The sequence below is a fragment of the Meles meles genome, chromosome 7, assembly GCF_922984935.1.
Source record: "Meles meles chromosome 7, mMelMel3.1 paternal haplotype, whole genome shotgun sequence".
Taxonomy (NCBI): Eukaryota; Metazoa; Chordata; class Mammalia; order Carnivora; family Mustelidae; genus Meles; species Meles meles.
In genome coordinates this window covers 134263818-134286223 of record NC_060072.1, presented here as the reverse complement: position 1 = coordinate 134286223, position 22406 = coordinate 134263818, and the positions used below count along the sequence as shown (strand labels likewise).

General features: G+C 41.4%; 1 protein-coding gene across 1 annotated transcript in view; it reads left to right on the top strand.

The window, feature by feature from the left end:
• Window positions 1-21350, top strand: part of PRTFDC1 (phosphoribosyl transferase domain containing 1) — a 92681-nt gene extending 71331 nt beyond the window's left edge. Inside the window, exons 4-9 of the mRNA XM_046011050.1 lie at window positions 3305-3370; window positions 14460-14477; window positions 15843-15925; window positions 16417-16463; window positions 19372-19448; window positions 20000-21350. Of these exons, the coding sequence (XP_045867006.1) occupies window positions 3305-3370; window positions 14460-14477; window positions 15843-15925; window positions 16417-16463; window positions 19372-19448; window positions 20000-20047 (339 nt within the window). The 3' untranslated portion in view covers window positions 20048-21350. The remainder of the gene's footprint in view (window positions 1-3304; window positions 3371-14459; window positions 14478-15842; window positions 15926-16416; window positions 16464-19371; window positions 19449-19999) is intronic.
• The last annotated feature ends 1056 nt before the right edge of the window (window positions 21351-22406 follow it).

Sequence of the window (22406 nt, the reverse complement as noted above, 5' to 3'; positions counted from 1 at the left end):
AATCCCAAATAAAATATTTTCAAGGAAAAACCAAGGATGTTTTAAAAAACACATCAATCCTAAGACTATAAGGACGCTTTTGAGCCATTAGAAAAATATCATGGTTAAACACAGTGGATTGACTACATACAATTAGCTCTATTCCCTCCTGAAACCCCACCAAAATGACAGTAAAGAAAGAAATGGAAGTATATATTTGCAAGGACAAAGAGGAGGGGAGAGATGTCAGTGGTTTTTAGGAGGCAAAAGTGATTAAGGAAGGGCATTGACTCAACCTAATAGAGAAAGTGAAAATCCAAATGCCTATGGCGAGAATTGTCGATGAGAATTACGGGATTTGTGCCACAGAATTTCTGAAAGGCTCACAAGTTAGTCACTAGGTTCTTAGAAGATGGAGCGATGGGGGAATAGGCTAAAGTAGCAAGGAGTTGGGGAACATATGAATGGAGAAGGGGGTCCTATGAGTTCCCTTCTCCAACCCAGCAAGACATGAAAGCCTCCTTTGCTGGAGTCATTAAACCAGGGGAGCTCCAGACCTCAATGTACCAAAGAGGTCTGAGGAGTGACCATTTCCTAAGAAGATAGGAAGGGAAACAAGCAGGGAAGAAGGCAGGGAGAGAGGGAGGAAGAAAGGAAGGATGAAAGTAGGGAAGGGAGAGAGGGAGGAAGAGGGGAAAGGAGGGAAATTAATCATACCCAGCATTTAGAGTACTTACAATGTGCCAGGCTCTGTTCTAAATGATCAGTATATATTAATTTGTTTGATCTTCATAACAGCTCAGCAAATAGGCCAATAAATGTACAAAGATAGCCAAGACAATTTTTAAAAAAGAACACAAAAACAGGACTTACACTACCAGATAGTAAACAGTACTAAAAAGCTATAATAATGTAACAGTATGGTTTGGATGCTAAAATGGACATTTAGGTAAGGAACCAGAAGAATATAGAAACTGACCCTCACATATGAGAATGAAAGATAATGATAAAAATGATGTTTCCAACTAGTAGGGAAAAAAACCCAAACAATTCAGTAAGTGGTGTTGGGACAATTGACTTTATAGACATTTGGAAGATACAAGTTCCAGATGAGTTAAGGACAAATGTAATAATAAAAACATGTTATAAACTTGGAAGGTCTTCTGAACTAAGACTTGCTTGGCAACATGCTGAAGGCGACACTTAGAGCACATTATTTAGCTTTCTGATATGTTGTGTTTTTTGTTTTTAATCAGTAGAATAAAGATGGTAATAGAATTATTATGAAGACTACACTGATTGGCAGCGGGTAAATCTCGTTTGTTACGTCAAACTTTGTGGTTTAATAGTTGCATCCAATTCTGTATACCTCCCTCCTCTGGAAGTATTGAAATTTCATTTTTCCTGCTGCTATGAGCAACACTTTTGAGTCTAATATGCAGAAATTCCCCCTATGTTAACTCCTGTGTCTCTGCACCTCTGCAAGTGATAAAAAAATCTCTCCTTTGACGTTTTGGACAAGTCCCTAACCTACTGCATGACTGGTTGTGAATGTACGGTTATGAATGCCCGTTCAGAAACAGCAAGAGATCTGTGAATTCTGGGTGTTCTTTGACTTTCTCCTTTTGAGATCAGTTCCCATAAGAAGAAAATTTTTGGTCTCACCTACGTGGTGGGCATCCTGTCCACTCCACTGCCGTAAAGAATAAATGCTTTACCATGTGAAGTGAAAACACTTTAAAGGTCATTTAACCCCCTGTGGAGCAGTAAGGTAAAACGTTAAAGGCTGCTTCATTGGTGAAACTGTTCTGTGGGTTATTTGGCTGCTTTTCATCTTCCCAGATAACCCATTCTACGACAAAGTAGCTCTATGCCTAGATAGAGACTCAATTGCAAGTGACAGAATCCAATTCAAACCAACCCAAGAACTTTCCTAAGGGGACAAATTTGCTTCAGTCGCTGCAAAGTCCAAGGCCTGATGTAGCTTCGGGCGTGGCTGGTTTACCTACCCAGGTAAGGCCTGGCCCCACCTGATCCTTAGGAAATGAACCACACCTGCTCCCCACCCCACCACCAGGAAAGAGACAGAGCCTTTTTGCCCGAGTAAGAGAGGAGGGCCCAGAGCTCAAAAAGCCACAGCAGTGACCTGAGATGTTTCCTGGTTCATCAAGTCCTGCATGAAGTGTAGCACCGTGACCTCTTCCGTAGGTTATTGCTGGAAGGTCTGGCTTGGTTGTGAATCCACGGTCTGTAGGGTGTCTGCGTCAGCCCTTCTGCTGTGTCTCCCCACTGAGGCCAGAAAACAAGTTGCCTGTCTCTGTTTCCTGTTCTGCCTCCATGTTATTTCGTTGTGATAGGAACTAGGTAATAATCCATATTTGGTTGTGTGTGTGTGTGTGTGTGTGTGTGTGGTTTAATTAGGACAGGATGATCTAGGATATATAACCATCATGAAAGTGGATACTCATGACCTCTAACAGAACGGGCGTGAAAATCTCTCAAACATATTCCTGGGCCTGCACAAAGTTCCTGAGGCTTCTTCATTCATGCCTGAAGGTCTGAGTGCAATAATTCTTGATCTGTGTGAACTGTTAGAATCGCCCTTGACAGGGTGGCTCAGTCGGATAAGCGTCTGCCTTCAGCTCAGGTCACGATCCCAAAGTCCTGGGATCGAGCCCATTGTGGAGCTCCCTGCTTGGTGGGGAGCTTGCTTCTTCCTCTCCATCTGCCCCCCCCCCCCGCTTGTGCTCTATTGCACTGTCTCTGTTAAATAAATTAATTTTTCAAAAAATTGCCCTGGACCTCAGATGGGGGGCTGGACATGTATTGGTAGGAGGAAAGAGGAGGCCCCTAATTTCTTTGGGAACAGCTACCTGATTGCTACCCCCTGGGGCAGAGGATGGGGCAGCAGACAAATGTGTGGTCCATTTCTGCCCACCCCCACATACACCCCCCCCCAAACCGTAGCCCCCTCCACCCATAGAGGTCCCGGAACTTGACAGCCTTCCCCAGTTCCGTCTGCCTCAGGATAGACTCGGGCACCTTCCATCATTTCTGTGTTCCCAAATTAGGTCTGTTGGTTTTCTCTCCGCTCCTTTTATCAGCCCCTCTCCACAGTCTCTCCCCTCTGGGAGCCATCCCAATGCTTTGTCTCCAGCACCGTGGCAGGCCGGTGGCTCTCGGTAACCAGGGGCAACCAGGAATCTGTACCAGCTATGTGTGCCGCATTTGTCAGGCGCAATCTAGCCGCAAGCTGGGCAGACAGGGAAAATGTGCCGTAAAGGTTTTCTTGCACAGTGAAATATTATCTTCGCTTTTTTTTTAGAACGACCAGTCCATGGGCGAGATGCAGATAATTGGAGGCGAGGATCTTTCAACACTGGCTGGAAAGGTTTGTTAATGTGACTCTGCTGGGGCTGCACTGATGTCATGGGGAAATCAGTGACCTTCATTTCAGGTCAGCTCTCCCAATGCATTTCAGACACTCTCCGGGGTTGGCTAATTCATGCAAATGGATGTGTGAATCCTTTTAATGATTTCTTCCTTCTGAAACACTCTTTTTATAAGGCTTCCAGGACCCGAAGCCGACCAGATCTTTGGTCTCCAACCTTCCTTACAATCTCATTTCAGACAATCCCGTATTACAAAATCCCTTGGTGCTTCTGCCTTCTTCCTTTTCTCCTCTTGCCGTTCCTCCAGAAAAGGAACCTTTATTTGTACGCTTTTGTGTCTCTCATCTATGCCTCAGCACCTAGACCTTGCACTAAGACATTTAAACAGGTTTGTTGAAATATCTAAAATTTAAGGAGGGGATTCGAAAAGGACTTCTGGAGAGCATATGTTTCAACCTTATGCCTTTTTCACTTCCATGCAAAAAATGCAATCCATTATATCATGGGGCAAACACCTCCACTTTCAACTTGGCGTTCCAGACCTTCCAATGCTTAATAATTAAGTGAAAATCTGTTTGGATTCTGACATAAATACATCCATGGAAGGAAGCGTTGTTTCCTAAAGCACGTGGCCTTTGTGGAAATGGGCCCCGAGATTCAAGTTCTGCTGTGAATCCAAGCCACAGCTCTATCGACATCTCTAGGACTCATTATCCTTGAACAACTTTAGCTTTCCGAGTGACAGGAATCAGTCTCTAGCACAAGTTTAATCTCTCCTATTTGTGGTTGTTATTGTGATGCAACATCTGATGGGGTAAAGGAATAGCAGACATTTAACAGAAACATGTATAACAACATTAGGAATATGACAGAGCCCCAAGGGCTCTACCTATACAAACCAGCTTCTTTCCCTCTGCTCTTTAGAAAGCCTCATAGCCATCCAAGTGGGGCATTGCTACCTAGACGTAAATTATATTCCACAGAAACTGGAATTAACTGGCTGATGGTAATGCAACACGAGGCCGCCATGTGATATTACTATGTCAGTGCATAAAATAACATCCTTGGGGCGCCGGGGTGGCTCAGTCCATTGAGCGTCCGACTTTGGATCTCCGCTCAGGTCTTAATCTCGTGGTTGTGAGTTTGAGCCCCAAATTGGGCACCACTTAAAACATGGAGCCTACTTAAAACAAATAATAAAAATTAAAATGACATGCTAGAAAATTAAAATACTCAATTTCCAGAAATTCACAACTTTTCACAACCCTGAAGTGGCCTTTAGATAAGTCATTTTGGGACGTTGTTGGAGGACATTGCCGTACAGGTGTATGACGTAAGAGAAATAGCGTACCCCGTGCAGTATTACACAGTCACCATGGGCTATTACCAGGAGAGTTTGTCAAAGTGTCAATTCTAAGAATTCTAAAGGAAGGCCAAGAAAAAAGATGCATTTGAAACTGGTTTTTCTTTCTTACTTTTTTAACATCATCTTCTATTTCATTTTAAAGTGCTCTCCCTCTTACATGAGTATTGGATATTTCCTTCCCTGAAGAGACAGAGAGGAGGGTGGGGAAAGGGTAGTTTCCTACAAAGCACAGAGTGATAGGAGGGGTGATAGAACTAAGCCTCAGTATCCCTCCCAGAATTACTACAAAGACACCCTCCTGCCATGAGAAAATAGAGATCGTGGAAGTTCCGGTGGGAGAGGGAGAAAATCAGCCAGCAGGAAGTATAAGCAGGAGTCAGCTTGTTTTTTCCCAAGACAAATGATTCTTCCAGGTTACCAGGTGCTCCTCCATGGTATCTTTACATTCACATATATGTGTGCATCGATGGAATTCTATATATGCTTAAATATGTGCTGAGTCGAACCCTTTGAGCTTACAACACATGGAGTAAATATATCTGAGATGAATCGACATTGGTCAGCCAGGTTCTCAACATTCACAACAGCTTAGGTTTAGAGATCATGCATCATTATGCATTTCCATGAACCTGGACTCACATCAGAGTGGAGTACTTGATGAACCGGTGTAGACCACACTCGGTGTTCTCAAATGTGTTTTAAATCTACCCACTTCTCTCCATCTTCATGGTAATCACCCGAATCTAGACTTTTGCAGTAGCAAAATGTGGTCTATGGCACAGCTTTGTGAGCTTTTTCAGGGAAGGGCCAGGCAGTAAATGTCTTCTTTTTTTTTTTTTTTTTTTTAAGATTTTATTTATTTATTTGACAGAGATCACAAGTAGGCAGAGAGGCAGGCAGAGAAGGCAGTAAGTGCCTTTAGGGTTGAGGGCTGTACAGTCTCTGTTGCCACTACTTATTCTATCACAGCATGAAACCAGCCAGCAGCCATAGATAAAATGGAAACAAACGGACATGGCTGTGCTTCAGTAAAACTTTATTTATAAAAATGGGCAGCAGGCCAGATGGGCCATAGTTTGATGACCTTTGGTCTAGGAACCAGCAAGGTCAGCACCACCTGCAAACTAATTAAAATGCAGTATCTCAGATCCCACCGCAGATCTTCTGAATTAAGTCTTCCTTTTAACAAGAGGTCTAGATGGTTCCTAGGCACGTGCAAGTTTGGGAAGCACTGGTCTAGGGCCAGACCACTACTATCCGTTCTCCTGGATGCTATGGTAGCCTAACTAGTCTCCTTGAACTTCGGCCTTCATTTAACTCTTGCTACACTCCAAACCATTCTCCAAAAAACAACAGCCAAACAGATCTTCTTAAAATACACATTGGATCCCCTCACTTGCCTACTGAAAACCTTTCAGCGGCCTCTCAATTAGAGTTGTCAGACTTAGCAAAAAAAATCCCACCATATACACACACAAAACAGAGAACAGGATGCCAACCAGCTGAATTTGAATTTCAAATAAACAATGAATACATTTTTAGTATAAGCATGTCACATGCAATAATTGGAACATACTTAAGCTCAAAAGTCATTTATTGTTCATCGGAAATTCAGATATGACTGGGTGTTCTGTATTTTATCTGGAAACCCTACTCCCAGTGTTCTGAAATTATAATCCAACCTCCTTCTCACAGCCTGTAAGACCTATGGGATCTGGCCCTGCTTCCCTCCCACCATCACGGTACGGCACTCACCCCTCCTCATAGTGCTGTCACCACGCTGGTTAAGCTCCTTCCAGCCAAGACCTCGGACAAGCTTGGCCTCCACCCTGGAATCCATTTTCCTCCTATCCGTCAGGTCTCAGCCTCCTGTGTAAGGGAGGCCGTCCCTGCCTCTCTGTCTAAAATGAGCAAACTGTCTTTCCCTTGCACACTCCCCACCGTCCCCATTCATCTCCGTATCAGTACCCTCTTTCAAGTCAAATGCTTTCCACAGTTTGCAGTGTTTACTTTGAAGCTGATTGTTTTATGTCTGTTTTCCCCACGAGTCTGTGTAAGGTGGGCAGGGTCCCTGCCTCTCTGTCTAAAATGAGCAAACTGTCTTTCCCTTGCACACTCCCCACCGTCCCCATTCATCTCCGTATCAGTACCCTCTTTCAAGTCAAATGCTTTCCACAGTTTGCAGTGTTTACTTTGAAGCTGATTGTTTTATGTCTGTTTTCCCCACGAGTCTGTGTAAGGTGGGCAGGGACCCTGCCTCTATTATTCACCATCCTATGTCCTGCATCGTGCACGGTGCCTAGCTGACAGGTTGGAATAAATATTTGGTGACTGAGGGCAGGCTCCTCCTTCTCTTAGAAAGAAACCAGAAAGATGTGTTCAATGAAGTATGGGAAAGGGAGGTCATGGCAGAGGGAACAGTAAATAGAAGTCCATCTAGCGGAGGACCTGGGTGATTCAGTCGGTTAAGTGGCTGCCTTAGGCTCAGGTTGTGATCCCAGGGTCCTGGGATCAAGCCCTGCATTGGGCTCCCTGCTCAGTGGAGAGCCTGCTTCTCTGCCTACTCTGTCTCTGCCTGCCTCTCCCTCTGCCTGCCTCTCTGCCTACTCTCTATCTGTCAAATAAATAAATAAAATCTTAAAAAAAAAAAAAAAGTCCATTTAGCCAGACCAAAGGACACATCAACCAGCAGTTGGGTTTAAGCCGAATGAGAAATGTGTCAAATGAGAGCACGTTGTCTTCGAGAAGCAGAAGGGCTTTGGTATCATAAGAGATTAAAGTGGGGACTGGGTTGGCGAATGCTGCACACCAGAAGATGGACGAGTGAAAACAGTGTCACTTAACTTTCGGAATTTCCTTTCCCTTAAGTAGACAAAGGCATTCGTATGGGCTTTTCTGTTCACCCATCCTTCAGTCTTTCAGAGAAAGGCTATGCATTAAGAGTTAGAGAGAGCTTTAAAAAAATGTTTCGGAGGCCTTCCAGAATCATGCAGAATGTACACCAGCTGGGGTGGGGGGGGGGACAAACTTGAAAAGGCGCCCAACAACAGCTGGGTACTCTTTTCAGTGGTTGTAGAAGGAAGTCGAACCGCAATAAACACCTGCATGGGATGGAAGGGTTGTTGGAGGCCGTCATCCAAATTCTCCCTTACAAAGTGATTACACAATTTCTCAATCAATACATTTACAGTGAAGCTGCATTTATCATTATCTTATTACACTGCCATCAACTTGTACACCTTTTTTTAATGCTCAGCACCCCAAGAAGAACTTCAAGAGTCTTCCCACACGAAATTCTTTTCTTGCCCTTAAAGAAATCCAGAGAAGGAATGATTCCTTGGGACTTTGACTGTCTTCACAAGAGGAAGTGGTTTTGCTCGGGACCAGAAAGCCTGGGGGAAAGGGGGAGAAAACGCTTGAGAAAAGGGAGGAAAAGCATCACGAAATGAGGGACAAAGGAGGGAAACGAGAGAGCCAGAGGACAAGAGCAGACCAATGTGACCGAAGGAAATCAGCTCAAACTAGAGAAACACTGGTTTAAAACACCAAGAATGTAAATTGGGTTTGGTTTGTAGAATATATTAAATGTCTCAATAAAGAGTTTAAGTTGCTCAGAAAAGCAAAGAGGAGTCACAAACGTTTTTGAGCAGAAATAACATCAAGAAACTGTGTTTCAGGAAAGTGAACTTAACAGGAGGGTAGAGTAACTGGGGAGGGAGAGAGACTCCAGGCAGAGAAACCAGTCTGGAGGCCCTATGGGCAGGGCACACACGAGCACTAGACCCACAGGAGCTAAGTAGGGGCCTTGGAGAAGGCACAGCTTGAACACACTGAGGAAAACTTCCAAAGGAGCAGTAGCAGAGCTAAATGATGAAATGAAAGAGGGAGAGTTAGAAAAGTTTGTTGTTGTTGTTGTTTTTAAGATTTATTTCTTTATTTGAGAGAGAGAGTGTGTGAGTGGGGTGAGAGACAGAGGGAAGAGGCAGAGGGAGAGAAACTCAAGCAGACTCCCGGCTGAGCGTGGATCCCGATGCAGGGCTCGATCTCACAACCCTGAGATCATGCATGACCTGAGCTGAAATCAGGAGTCGGATGCTTAACCAACTGAGCCACCCAGGAGCCCTGGAAAGATTTTTTTTTTTAAATCAAATTTGTTTATAAAAGAACTTTTAAAAACATGAGGACATAGCTCACCTATATAATTATCCATACACTATAAGCCCCATAACTGTACTGCATAACTTCTTAAATTCTCTAAAGATGTGTGGCTAAAATATTCAGAAAAGAGACTACAACCCCCACGGACCTCTCTCTTTCTTGGCTCCTTTTTTTACTTTTCTTTCCTTCTTTCTTTCTCTCTTTCTTTCCTTCCTGCTTTCTTTTTTTTAAAGCAAAGAAAAGGAAGCCCATAAGGGAAGCTGGCTGAGTCATGGTTCTAAATAGGTCATGGCTTTTGAATAAAGGGAACCCTCAATGATTAAGTTAAATGGCCTCGTTGGCTCACAGTGTTTAAAAGCGTTTTCCTCAGTGTGTTTAAGCTGTCTGCGCAACGTGCTCTCTGGGTGATTTTTTTTCGAAGTTGATTTAATCCTGGCACTTCGTGAAATGTGTGTATCCATTAAAGCAAGAAGATTTTATTCATGTTCAAGAGAAATCTTTGAAAGGGGTGGAATAAAACCAAACGCATGGAGGCAGACCCAAATCTGGCAACAGGAAAACACAGATGTGCAGGTTAAATGCAAGATTTCAGGAGACGTGCCACCTTCCTCCACCAAATAAGTTTCTAATCGAATGCCAGAATGAAGCGTCAGAACCTGCCAAATTTCCTCCTTGGCTGCCTTAACTATTTAAATCATTCCTTTTTATTGCATCTGACTAGGCTGAGAACAATAGTGGAAATGCCCACTGACTGATGATTCTGGCAATTTTGTGAATTATCACATAAAGTGAAATGCCGAGCTGCATTCCTTTCTCCGTGGGGTTCATATTCACACTCCTACCCATGATCTGCACCCACAATGAGCCCATCATCATAACTGCCATCGCTCTGCTGGATGTGACCATAGCTGCAGAACTGTGTTGCTACCAATTAGACTGTGGTGTGCTAATCAGTCTGCATCTTAAAAGACTGAAAGTGGGAATAACCTATTTAAGAAAATCACTTAGATTTGTATAACTCCTTCCTTCTTTCTTTTCTTCTTTTTCTTCTTGCCTTTCTTTTTCTTCAGGAAACTTGAGGTGATTAGCTTCCATCGGGATTGCACCATAGCAACGAAAGGACACACTCCAGAGACCCCCATAGAATTTTTGCCTGTGGCCCTCCCAGGTTGCAAATTTTACTTACTTTCCAGGAGGAAATGAGCTAGGTGTGATGAGATGACTAAGACAGTAACTGGCAGACATCTCAGATTCAGTGATGGGAGTTATCAGATTGGAAGCATTTAAGAGGCACAGCGTGTCCTGAAAAAATTTCTAAGGTTGCCCACTTAAAAAAAAAAAAAAAAGGAGAGGGGATTTTGGAAGATTTCTTGGTGCAAAATTAAAAGCAGTAGACATTAATTATTGCTCAGTTAAGGGGGAATTGTACATCGTTAAGGAAAAATAATGGAGGGAATATGTCAAAAGTATAACAGACTAGAGAAAGAAATGGGGTCGAAATTGTTGATTTGTTCCACAGGCATTTCTGGGGAAATGGAAACAGAAGACCGTTTCCACCGGTCTCCATGTTATATGCTGATCGTGTAAAGATGAATTTGTCTTTGTCCCTTTGTGGAGCTAATTCTGATATGTTAAAATGTAAAGAGAATAGTACTCTTAGACAGTAGTGAAAATGTTTCCAAAGTTGGGGCAGTCACTTTCTCTGTACTCTTGAGCTATTTGTTCTGTATGGCAATTTCCAAAGGTACTAAAGGTATTGCTTTTTTTGGAAGTGAACTTTTCATGCAACAGGTTTCTAACAATCTGGACAATAAACCCTTGTATTACTTAGGAAAGAATTTGAAAATAGTGTGATGTTCTGTAAAGGAAAAGAAATATCTGTATTGACTGCTCTATTTAACTCACTGAAGAATTCTAGATTTCTGCATAGCCCCCTTTCAGTAGCAGATGGGTTTTTTATATCAGTACTCCCTTGACCATCATTTATGAACCCACTAAATAATTTTACTTTTTTTTTTTTTTTAGATTTTATTTATTTATTTGAGAGAGAGATCACAAGTAGGCAGAGAGGCAGACAGAGAGAGAGAGGGGAAGCAGGCTCTCTGCTCGGCAGAGATGCAGGGCTCGATCACAGGACCCTGAGACCATGACTTGAGCCAAAGGCAGAGGCCCAACTCACTGAGCCACCCAGGTGCCCCAATAATTCTACTTTTTAAGTACCATACACAACTCAGAAAGTTTTTTGTGTTGTTACGGATTTTATCAACCCACTTAACCTCTTTAATCCTCCAAAATCCTTTGAGAAACACAGTTAACCCATAATTAACTAATGTTTTCTTCATAACAATCCTTCCAAGAGAGAAAGAAAGGAAAAAAAGAAAGAAAGAAAGAGAAAGAGAAAAATAAAGAAAAGGAGGGTTGTTGCAGTCTAAGACACTGGATGATGACAGGGAAAACAATTAGGAATTCCAAGGAAAGAAACAAACTAAAAGGGAACGTAATTATAGTATACTACTTGACTCTGTAGTGGGAAAAAACATGAGCAGTACAAGAAGATACAGTCATAACAAAGTATCTACCCCCGGGGGGTGGAAAAAGAAGTGAGATAATGTAAACAACAAAATTCTTATAATTATACAATATAGTAAGTAGATGATGTCTAAAATTATTAAATAGGGAAATAGAAGTAAGTAAAAGAGACTATTTTAAATTAAAAGAGAATTAAAGACCCAGTACATGGGCTTTGATTACCCAGACCAGCTACAAAGGCCATTTTAAAGACAACTAGGGCAATCTAAATATGTCCTAAGTTTTATATATGATATTAAGAAATTATTGCCATATAAAGAAGCTGTGATACACACACACACACACACACACACACACAATGGAATATTATTCAATTATAAGAAACTAGGAAATCCTGCCATTTGTGACAACATGGATGGACCTTGAGAGCACTATACTAAGTGAAGTAAGTCAGATAAAGACAAATACTGTATGATCTTATTTGTAGGTGGAATCTAAAATAAAGCAAAACAACACAAAAACTGGACTCACAGAAAAAGAGATCATATTTGTGGTTACCTGAGGCAGGGGGTGGGGATGGGGGTAGGGAAATCAGAGGAAGGTGACCAGAAGGTTCCGACTTTCAGTTATAAGATAAATAAGTATTAGGGATGAAATGTACAATACAATGACTATAGCTAACACTGTTGTATGTTATATACGAAGGCTGTTAAGAGAGTAAATCCTAAGAGTTTTCATTATAAGGAAAAAATTGTTTTCTGTTTTTGCTTGCTTCTCTTACTGTATATATGTGAGATGATGGGTGCTAACTAAATTTCTTGAGGTAATCATTTTATAGTATATACAAATCAAACCAGTATGCTGTACACCTTAAACTTACATGGTATAGAAGTTTATGTGTGTGTCAATTATGCCTTGATAAAACTAGAAAAAATGAAAAACATAAAATGGATTATTGTCATTTTTGTTAGGTGTGATAATATTTTGGCTATGCATAATATAGAATGCCATGATAACTTTAATATAAAGTACATAAGCATTTTTAAATACTTTACAGTTAGATACACAGCAACATTTAGAAAATCTTTAGACTTTCCTATTTGATTTTGAATCTGTATATGCATTCCTTGATTTTAAAATATGTTTAAGTAATTTTGATAATGTATTTCTGGGTTAGAGCACATTCAAGTCCCACTTCCCAGTCACCACCATATCTTACAGTTAAAGCTAATCCATTCAAAGATGACTCCTGCTTTGCAAGGTTCCAAGTTTTTAAACAACAAATTTAATTATGTTCTGTGCACTTTATCTAATTAGGCAAGAAGGCAGACTACCAGAGTTTTAAAGAGTTTTTCATTATAAGATTGAAACAACAACAACAAAAAGACTATGAGCTAGGGAATTAAATTAACCAAGTATTCTCCAAGTATTTGGGTTGGTTAACAGGCATGGTTGGTAAGCCTCAATCAGACTAAAAATGCACATCCTAACCAACTGTTGTGGGATAATGGTTAAGAACATAGCAAATGTGTTCAGAATACCCAGGGGACTCCTCTGTCTCTGTGACTTTTAGGGTAGGGGATACTGTGGGCATGACCTACTTTAAAAATGGATGAGATAAGCTTACATTTCAATGATAAAACTAGGATTTTTTAAATGTATTTAATTGGGAGGGAGTTGGATTGCTCCATGGGTTAAGCATTTGACTTCTGCTCATGTCATGATGTCAGGGTCCTGGGATCGAGCCCCACATTGGGTTCTGTGCTCAGCAGGGAGTCTGCTTGGCCCTCTCCCTATACCCCTCCCCTACCTCACACACTCTCTCTCAAAAAATAGATAAAATATTTTAAAAATATGTATTTAATGACTAAATGACTATTTAATGACTATACCTGAGAGGAAAACAGTTCCAGAAAGATATTTCCTCCTAAGAAGCACGTGATACATAAAGTAAATATGGTTTTGGTTGGTTGATTAACACTTTCATTACTTAAATCTCTTTTGCACGAGACGTAAATGAGCTTTCTAAGATGTAAGGCTTGGTAGAATTTTTAAAGGATCGTATGGATCACAGGGAGAAATAAGAGTCATCCAAAGGAAAACAACTTTACATCATATCCACACCCTTCAGTTCATTACAGTGTCATATTAACGCAGTCATGTTTTAATTCGGGCGACAGTATTGACATATAACGACTAATCCATTTAATTGGTTGGTTTAACTCATTAATCAATATCATCAGTTATTAGTCCTTCATTCAGTAAATAATTGCTAAGCATCCATATGCAGCTCTATGTACGCTAGAGGCTGAGAATAGTAAGCAAGACAGACACGATCCCCATCCTCGTGGAGCGTATATTCTAGTGGGAAGACAGGTATCAAACAGGAATTGAAATGAAACATAGTCAGTGTTTTTAGGGGAGAAGGAGAGGTAGACCTTGAGAGCACATAACAAGGAACCCAACCATGCTTCTTAAAATATCAACCAGGCGATTCATATTGCTCTCCCTAGCCCACCCCTTCCTTGAGGTTGAAAATCCAAGAGTAAACACAGAATCCCCAATGACTGGTAACTATGCAGGGATACAGGACTGTCAGAGCTGAATATATGATCGTTCTGGAGAGCGCTGTCTCTGTTAACAACATAGTTTATGTGACTCATTTTCCTGGGAAACTCTTATAAACTTTGTGTGCCAAGGAATGCTTGGATGGGGTGCTTGCTGGAATTAGGGTTGTGGGGTGACCTTGTGGATAGGTCTTCAGACAGGTCTAGGATCTGACATGACCCTGCTAACCTCAATATAGATACCAATATGGTAGCACTGAATATTTGCAGAGAGACTGTTAACATGAACCTGGGATACATACATGACCACCAAGCATTTGAGTTAGATGGATGGGGGAGGACCAGCTAAACAAATCGTGAAATTTCTAACTGTAAGCAAAAGTGTGGGTCTGTCTTGTGAGCCAGATTTGCATCTTATTCTTAATAACTGTTGTGTTGGTGTTTGTTTGTTTGTTTGTTTAATTTCAGAATGTCCTCATTGTTGAGGTAAGCTGACTTTTCTTTATCCATATGGGGAAGTTGAAAGAATCTAATGGTGAGTTTTGAAATATAGAACTTATTATCCAATTGGTCGAGGATTTATTGAATTTCCACTGTGCACATGGCTCTCCAGATTTCCTAAGAGCTAACTAGAATCAGTGGCCTGAAACAGCTTAGAATAAAAGCTTTGAAATAATAGTTTTGTGGTACTTTATCCATTTTTATGTATAATTTCACGCCCGTCGACACTGGTTCTTCTACCCATGTGCGAATCGGGCATTTTTACAGAAGAGGAAACTAGCCCAACAGAACCAAATGTATGTAATAGCAAAACCAAGGTTTGAACTCTTTTCACCCCTGAGTCCGTGTTCTTGCTAATGACCCCTAAGGACTTCAAACAATTCTACCTTCAGCAACCAAGTCATAAATACAATCAATTTTCAAATGGCAACCCAAGAGAAAGCTATAATTTAATTTAATTTTCTGCTAAAAAAGAAAAGTGGGAGAGAACGGGTCCTACGGAAGCAGCGGGCTTAATACGGCACATGGCCACCTTTCCTTCAAGAGCACGCCCGTCTTATCAACTGGCAGGAATTCAAGAGAGCTGTTTTCAGGCTTTTGTTACACAATTGCCTGTGTGTGCCATTTGTATCTGCAGTCCTCCAGGCTCAGACCTAAGCCAGGAAGTAAACCCTTCAGCCAAGCGAATTGCCCAACCCTGGCTAAATTCAGACCTGTTGTTTTGATAATCAGCTCCCGACAGCTGATTTCTGTCCCAAGGACAATACATTTCTGCTGCCCATTCTCCTCTAATTGTGCAGCAGCTCGTCAGCAGAGATGAGCCGAAGCTCACTACAGCCTCACACCCTCAGAATTCACAGGCTGTCACCAGCTGCCGTCCAGACACATCTCACTTCCCGGCCATAGAATGCCCTATTGAGTGGGGAGGGCAAGGGGGAGGTGTTTATCCATTCAGTGTATTCAGATGTACATCCCACGTCCATGAAAATTCATGCGTTCTGTATTGTGTCGCATAACCTCGGGGCCAAATTCAGTCCTTGCATGCGCGTGCACAAGTCCCAGTGTTGTCAGCGAGCAGCCCTACAGGCTCTCCAAAGGCCGAACTTAGATTTCAACAGGGCTCAAGGATTCCAAGAGGAAATATTCACCCATATATTCCCCTAAACCCAGCTTCCAAGAGAGGCACCTGTCTAAAAAATGTAACCAACCCCGCTTCCTACTTTGACTCCATCTGATGGCAATTCTAATTATGATGCATTATTAATAAGGCATACAGTCATCTGTCTTGATGCAAAATCTGTTACGCCGTCCAAATGCGCCCAGCTGAACGTGTCTGTCCTCTTTGCAAAGGATGTTGTTGGAACCGGGAAGACCATGAGGGCGCTGCTCAGTAGCATAGAGAAGTACAAGCCCAACATGGTGAAGGTCGCCAGGTGAGTAGGACATTCACATCACTGATGCTTCTGTGTGTCCAAAGAAGCCCGAGAGGAGCGCTAACACAGGAGGTTGTCCCCAAAGAGAGCAGTCTTTTCCAAACCAGTGACCCTTTGCCCTGGGGTGTTATGGCTTGACCACACTGAACAAATAGCCCATTTCACTGCCAGCCTGAGACAGAGGAAGGGGAAGAGGACATGCTTTGCTGGATGTCTGAGCCTCTCGTTACTGTGCCTCCATTAGCGGCTTCCGGGAGCAGCTGGCAGAGCCTGGTGCCAGTGCCCCTCTCCCTTCCTTTTATCTAGAATCACTGATGTGGTGCCCCTGTAGCAGGAGCATGAATTCGGGGGCTGGGATGGTGCCCCACATGCTCCAGGAGGTGGGGGAGGGGAGATAACTATTTTAATGATGTTCTATTTGCAATTCCCAGAAGTTTTATCTGGATCATTAAACGCCTTTTTTTTTTTTTTTTTTTTTTTTTTTATGGTAGTTTGTTGGTGAAGAGAACACCTAGAAGTGACGGCTTTAGACCCGACTGTAAGTGGTTTTGGTTTCTGTTGGTTGCTTGCTTGGTCGGCTGGTGTCGTTTCGTGTTGAAGAATGTCTGGTTTCCAATTTGCCAGCATTCCATGTGATGCAGAAGCTGTAAAGGTTTGACAGTCCCACAGATCTCCCGAGGTCTCCGCAGCCTTGCCGATAGAACCCTTTACAACAAGGACAGAACCCTTTACAATGAGAGTTTTTAATCTGCCAGTTCACGTTTTTCACAGAAACTCTGTTGTGTGCAATGGATAGTTTTGTGTTTAGGTTTTCCATAGCACCTTAAAGTCAAAGAACTCAGCTAATGGGCTTTGGTGGGGGTAGAGGGAGACTTGACCCCACCAGACTGGCTGACACGCAGGATCCCTGCCTTGGCCACTGGCCCTGTCAGTCAGACCGGGAAGGCACTGTAAAGGCTTAGAGGGATCCTCGTACCATCTCCAGGAACTGTCACCAGACAACGCTCAGTGCCAACCTTCAGCAAGCCTGAACTTTAGCATGCAAAAGGGGGAAATTCAAGACACCTCTCCCGTCACCCTCAAAGGAAAGTTCAATAACGCAGAGAATTGGCCAAGGAAGTATCTCCATATACCATCTTCATACTTGAATTCATATGTCCTGGAGGATTTGACTCATACAGGGCACTTGGCTACTTTCCTCCCCATAACACGAATAGTTCCAATGCCAGGAAGAATAAACAAGCAGCTTGATTATTTATTATTCTAACACTAGAGGCAACTTTTTTTCACTCACATAGGCAGACTTCAGCTTGATTTTTATAACTTACGTTTGCTCTAAAGCCTCTGGGATCATTTGGCTGCAGTGCTCATCAGCAAGCTGAAAAAACATCAGAGCAAGAGAAGCACGCTGTGGATGGGTAATGCCGTTTCACAAGTGACTCTTTATTCTAAAAACAAGTTTCATCCGTGCTGGGCAGATAGAACCAACAGCATGTCCCCGTCCAGGTCCTGGCCTGGAGAATATAATCTGGATGTAGTGAGGTTAGGCAAAGTTAGTAAACAGAAATCTTTGAAGGAGAAATCATGGAAGATCCCACAGCGAGAATTTAACTGAAGTTGAAAGATTCGCTTCCGACCTAGCCAACTAATTACAGATTATTTGTGTCACTGACGGCAACAACATGAAAAAATAATGGCAGATAACACATTAAGAGTTTCACTGTGGGCCCTCCACTCTTCTAAGGGCAACACAGAGATCAACACAGAGATCAACACATCACAACATTTGTCCAAAGTAGTTGCTCTTGTGATGCCCATTTTACAGCTGAGGAAATGGAACACAACAAGGTTCAGTGGTTTGGGAAGGTCACGTTGCCAGTCCGGTTCTGATCACTGTCTTACTCTTGCGCTACGTCTGTAAGTAACATCCGCCAAGTGCAAATAGAAGTGTAGGAAATGCACCCATTTTCCAGCTGGACATAGGTCACCCTGATTCCTAACTATCCCCCTGATCTACTGACCCAATGTTCTTCTTTCACTCCCTGACAGCTCTGAAGGTTTGGCCTTCGGAACTGGCTTTACCCAGTCCCAGGTGCCAGGCCTACTGTTGGCATTGTTCTGTTCCCTGTGATGTCGTTACTATGGTGACAATCCGGGTGGTCTGGGGTTTACTAATACCGTTTTAGCTGGTTCAGAATCTCTATTTCTTCTCCCTGGATTTCTCAGGCTTGATACTTTTGATTCCTTTCTCATAACTGACTCTTTCCCGTATGCTCAATGACATCTTCTATGTGCTCTGACATCTTTTCTTCTGCTCTAGCTTCTCCTCTTTGATTATTTTTCTTAAGGCAATGTACAGTGTGGAGGGACCAAAGGGGGTTTCTATCAGTGACATATAATGCAATCCTTTAGAAAGTTAGCCCCTCTCTTCCCGGCACTTTCTACAAGCAGGAGCTAGTTGCCTTTGGTCATACGGATCACAGTGGTGGTGAGTAGTCACGAGAGGAACAACTTTCTTCATGCTGTAAGTCCATTGGCTATACCGAAGTCCAGTTTCATAAAACTGAGTTCCTCTCTCATCTGCAATGCTGTAATAAACAAACAGATTCAAAAAAATTGGAAAGAGTTTAAAAAACCACTGGACAATATGTACATTTATTCTGTTCCAAGACCTGTGAAGAAGGACCACTACTGCCTGTTCCTTAAAGATCCTTTTCCATAAAAATCACCTTCCTTTCAATAAATTTTTCCTTTGTTTAACCTAAGTACCTCATACTGCACTTAAATTCCTTTACTCCCATTCTTCCCACAATAGAGATAGAGAGCTAATTCATATCATCTGTCTCCTGGATTCAAAGACTAGTGTTAGAATAAACCTTAGCGTTCTCTTCCTCAAACTGAACAATCCCACTTCCTGTCATCTGGTCTCCCAGGTTTGGCTTCCCAGCCCTGAGTCCAGCTGAGGACACTGAGCATAGTGGGAGAATGGCTTCCGGTGGCAACCGCCCGTGCACCTAGTCAAGTAGTACAGGATTGGAATACTTCTGTGTGAACCGCACTTTATGCTTCCAAAGTACTTCCTTTGGCATTATATCATTGGATACTGCTCGCTTCGGAACCACGGGGCTCCATGACTAACTCATGCATACTTCATGCTCTCCCCTGAGCTGTCTGAGCCCTTTCTCAGCTCTGTGTGGTAGGAATACAGCCATCCTTCTTGTATGTTTGCTTGTCTACCTGTCTACCTGCCTACCTGCCTAGTCACTCTGATCCAGGACCTGTTGGGCTCATCCATCCTATACTTTGCTTATCATTTTTCTCATTTGCTTCTGCTTAAATGAAAGATCCTCCAGTTTAAGTGCCAACATTAGCATATGGTGGACTTTCTACCCATTTGATTCCCTATTTTTTTTTTTTTTTTTTTTGTTCTCTCTCTCTCTCCTCAGATGTCGGATTTGAGATTCCAAACTTATTTGTGGTGGGTTATGCCTTGGATTACAATGAATACTTCAGAGATCTGAATGTAAGTCATGCATGCAAATCCCTAACCTCCTTTTCACAAGAACTTAACAGTTACACGAACTTAACAAATTATTAAAATAGTAGTCATGATGGCTGCCACTTACTGAGTATCTTCTGTGTCAGGACTATTCTGGGCACTTTGCATTCCTAATTCCAATTATGGTTGCATGCAGTTCCTATTCCCCATTTGGAGAAATAGTGTCAACATATATACATGGGCCCCTAGTGTAGACCCCTCAGCTGTATGACCTTGACCAATGTTGAATGATCTAGGGGTAAACATCCTACCCAAAGTGGACCAATTGTGTGCACTTTGTGACCTAGGGAGCCAGATTCATAATAGGGCTCAAAACCAGAACAATGATGAAAGTTTTTCAAGCATTCCATTGGGTCTCTTTAGATTTTCTATACACTCACACACATAAATGCGCACACATAATCTGAATGAACAATAACCAATTTTAAGATGATATTCTGTTATCACTGCATTACGTTCTCTGCGCCTCCTATTTTGTTGAGAAACCGAGTCATTTAAATCCTCTATTGTTTCAGCACATATGCGTGATCAATGAACATGGCAAAGAAAAGTACCGGGTCTAAAGGAGTCAGTTCTCACCGGTGACTCTCCAGATAACATCATAACTTACGACCACAGTCGGAAAGCCGGCATGCAGAGTTTGTCTCCCCAGGCATCTTCACTCAGCAGGAAATAAAAGAAGAAAAAAAAAATATTTTAATGAGAGAGCTTTCTTTTCTGAGGTTATAAGGTAAAGAGTACCAAAGGTTGTTAAGGAAAGGAAAGCAATGCTTTATTTGACTTGTTCCAAATTAAATACCCCGCCTTGTGACTCATGAGTTCTATCTACCTTCACACTCTCTGAAACTTCACCTTTCTTGTTTCCAACACAGCCATTAAGCTTGATCACCATCCCCCCAAATTACTCAAATTTTTTTTTACTCAAATATTTTTGAGTAATATTTGAGTTACTCAATATTTTTACTTAAATATTTAGTTACTCAAATATTTTTCACTTAACTTTTTTTTTTTAATATTCCGTTTTGGTAATATTTTGCAATCTGAGGAAACTGGAAGGCTTTCCAGTTAAGCCTCTGAACCCAAATCCTGGGAATGCAACTAGATTCCCATACTGAAAGAGAGAAAGGACAATTTAATATAAATTTCTGTTTGTGCATTTCTGGCAGGCCATAACTATTTGCTTTGACAAAGCCTTTTTGAACTGTAGCATGTAATGAATCTTAATGATGTTATGAAATGAGCCTTTGCTCAGTGCTGTTGATACTGGCTTCCGGTATGTGATAACGGTGTGTCATGTCTGCATGGATGTACTCAACTGTGTTTAATACTCTGAATTTTAATTAGAAAAAATACAATGGCAGCAAGGCCCTCGTTTCTAAGCTGCGTCTTTTTATTCGTGTGGGACTTGAGCAAATGGCAGAATTCGCGGGGCAGGGGAGTTCAATTAAAAACGAAGCAAGTCTGAGGTTTTTCCTCTTATTTACATCAAAGGACAAGACACTGTTATATATTATCATCAACATGAACACAGAGGTTGAATAATTTTTTTGAGTGGTCTTCGAAGGCTTATCCGACAGTCCAAAGCATTACAGAAAACCAGCACACTTAAGAAAGTTTTTTTCTGAATAACATTTTTTTCCATTTCCACTGTTTTATGAGATATTTTCTAATTTATGGGGATTTTAATTGAAAGTAAACTCGAGTGCCAATAGAACTGGTTTTTTTTTTTCTCACTTCCTAAAAGGAGAAAATGCAAAATAAATAACTAAGCAGCCTTTGTTTGGTTCTGAACCATATGTGGCATATTGTTATCAGGTTCTAGCTTCCTTTAAACTAATAAAGAATTAAAAACCTTGTTACATTTCATAACTGCTTACTGTTTTTCTTCCGCCTTTGTATTTTTTATATATTTTCAGCCATTAAAATGTGTGAGCCAGTAGCTTAAATATACTACTGCATATATCTTTCCTGGGGCTTTATTTTTGTTAACCTGGAAAAAATCCAGTATATGCACTAGTATAAGCAAAGATTAAGCCAGACTTGATCTACTGCTTTTTTTTTCTCCTTAAGCTTGTTTGTAAGACAAAGAATTTTAGTTGTAAAAGATTTTCCTGAATATCTTTGTTCCAGTTAGAGAAGAAAATAAACCACACCCAGATATCCCAAGTGAGAAACCAGCAAAGGGAATTCCTTTTAGCTTTGTTCCGTAGAAGAATCAGTAACCAAGTTAGAGATTGAAAATGCTAATTGGCCAATTTCTTAAATTATCAAATTTGTGTTCTAAATACAGTTTCCACTACGCCACCTTTATATCAGAAGACCTAGAAAAACCCAGATACATTTGATTATAAATATAAAATTATCCGTAATCTTTACAACAGTATTTTCTTTAGAATGTTGAATTTTAACTAATGTCAGTATTATTTCTGAGGACTGTATGTTTATTTGAATTAGGAAGGAAATTGATCTGCTTCACAAAATCTCGAGAAGGACTTGTGCTAGTTAATGCTGAAAAAGAAAAATCCATTAAACACACAAGAAGTTTAATCATTCCTGCAATTTTTTTCCTATCACACAATATTTTGACAGTGATATCCAAGAATGTCATCTTGGGAAAAATAGTATTTCCTTTTCTCTTGCAAAACTCTAATCGGTTTAATACCGCAGGGTTTTTTCAATGCAGACCAAAAATGTGAAAACTCATAACCTGCTTAGCAACCAATGCATTTATTAATTTGGTGTTCCAAGGCTGATTGGTGGGGGTGGGGCGGGGACAGACAAGTGTGTGATGTTTTATTTGGATTCAGTTACAGTAATTAGTAATCCTTTTACTACAGTAATACAGTTACCTAATCAGTAATACTTTGGGATATTCCAAACAAATTAGAACGCTTCATTATAAATTGGTTCTTTCTTACTGGG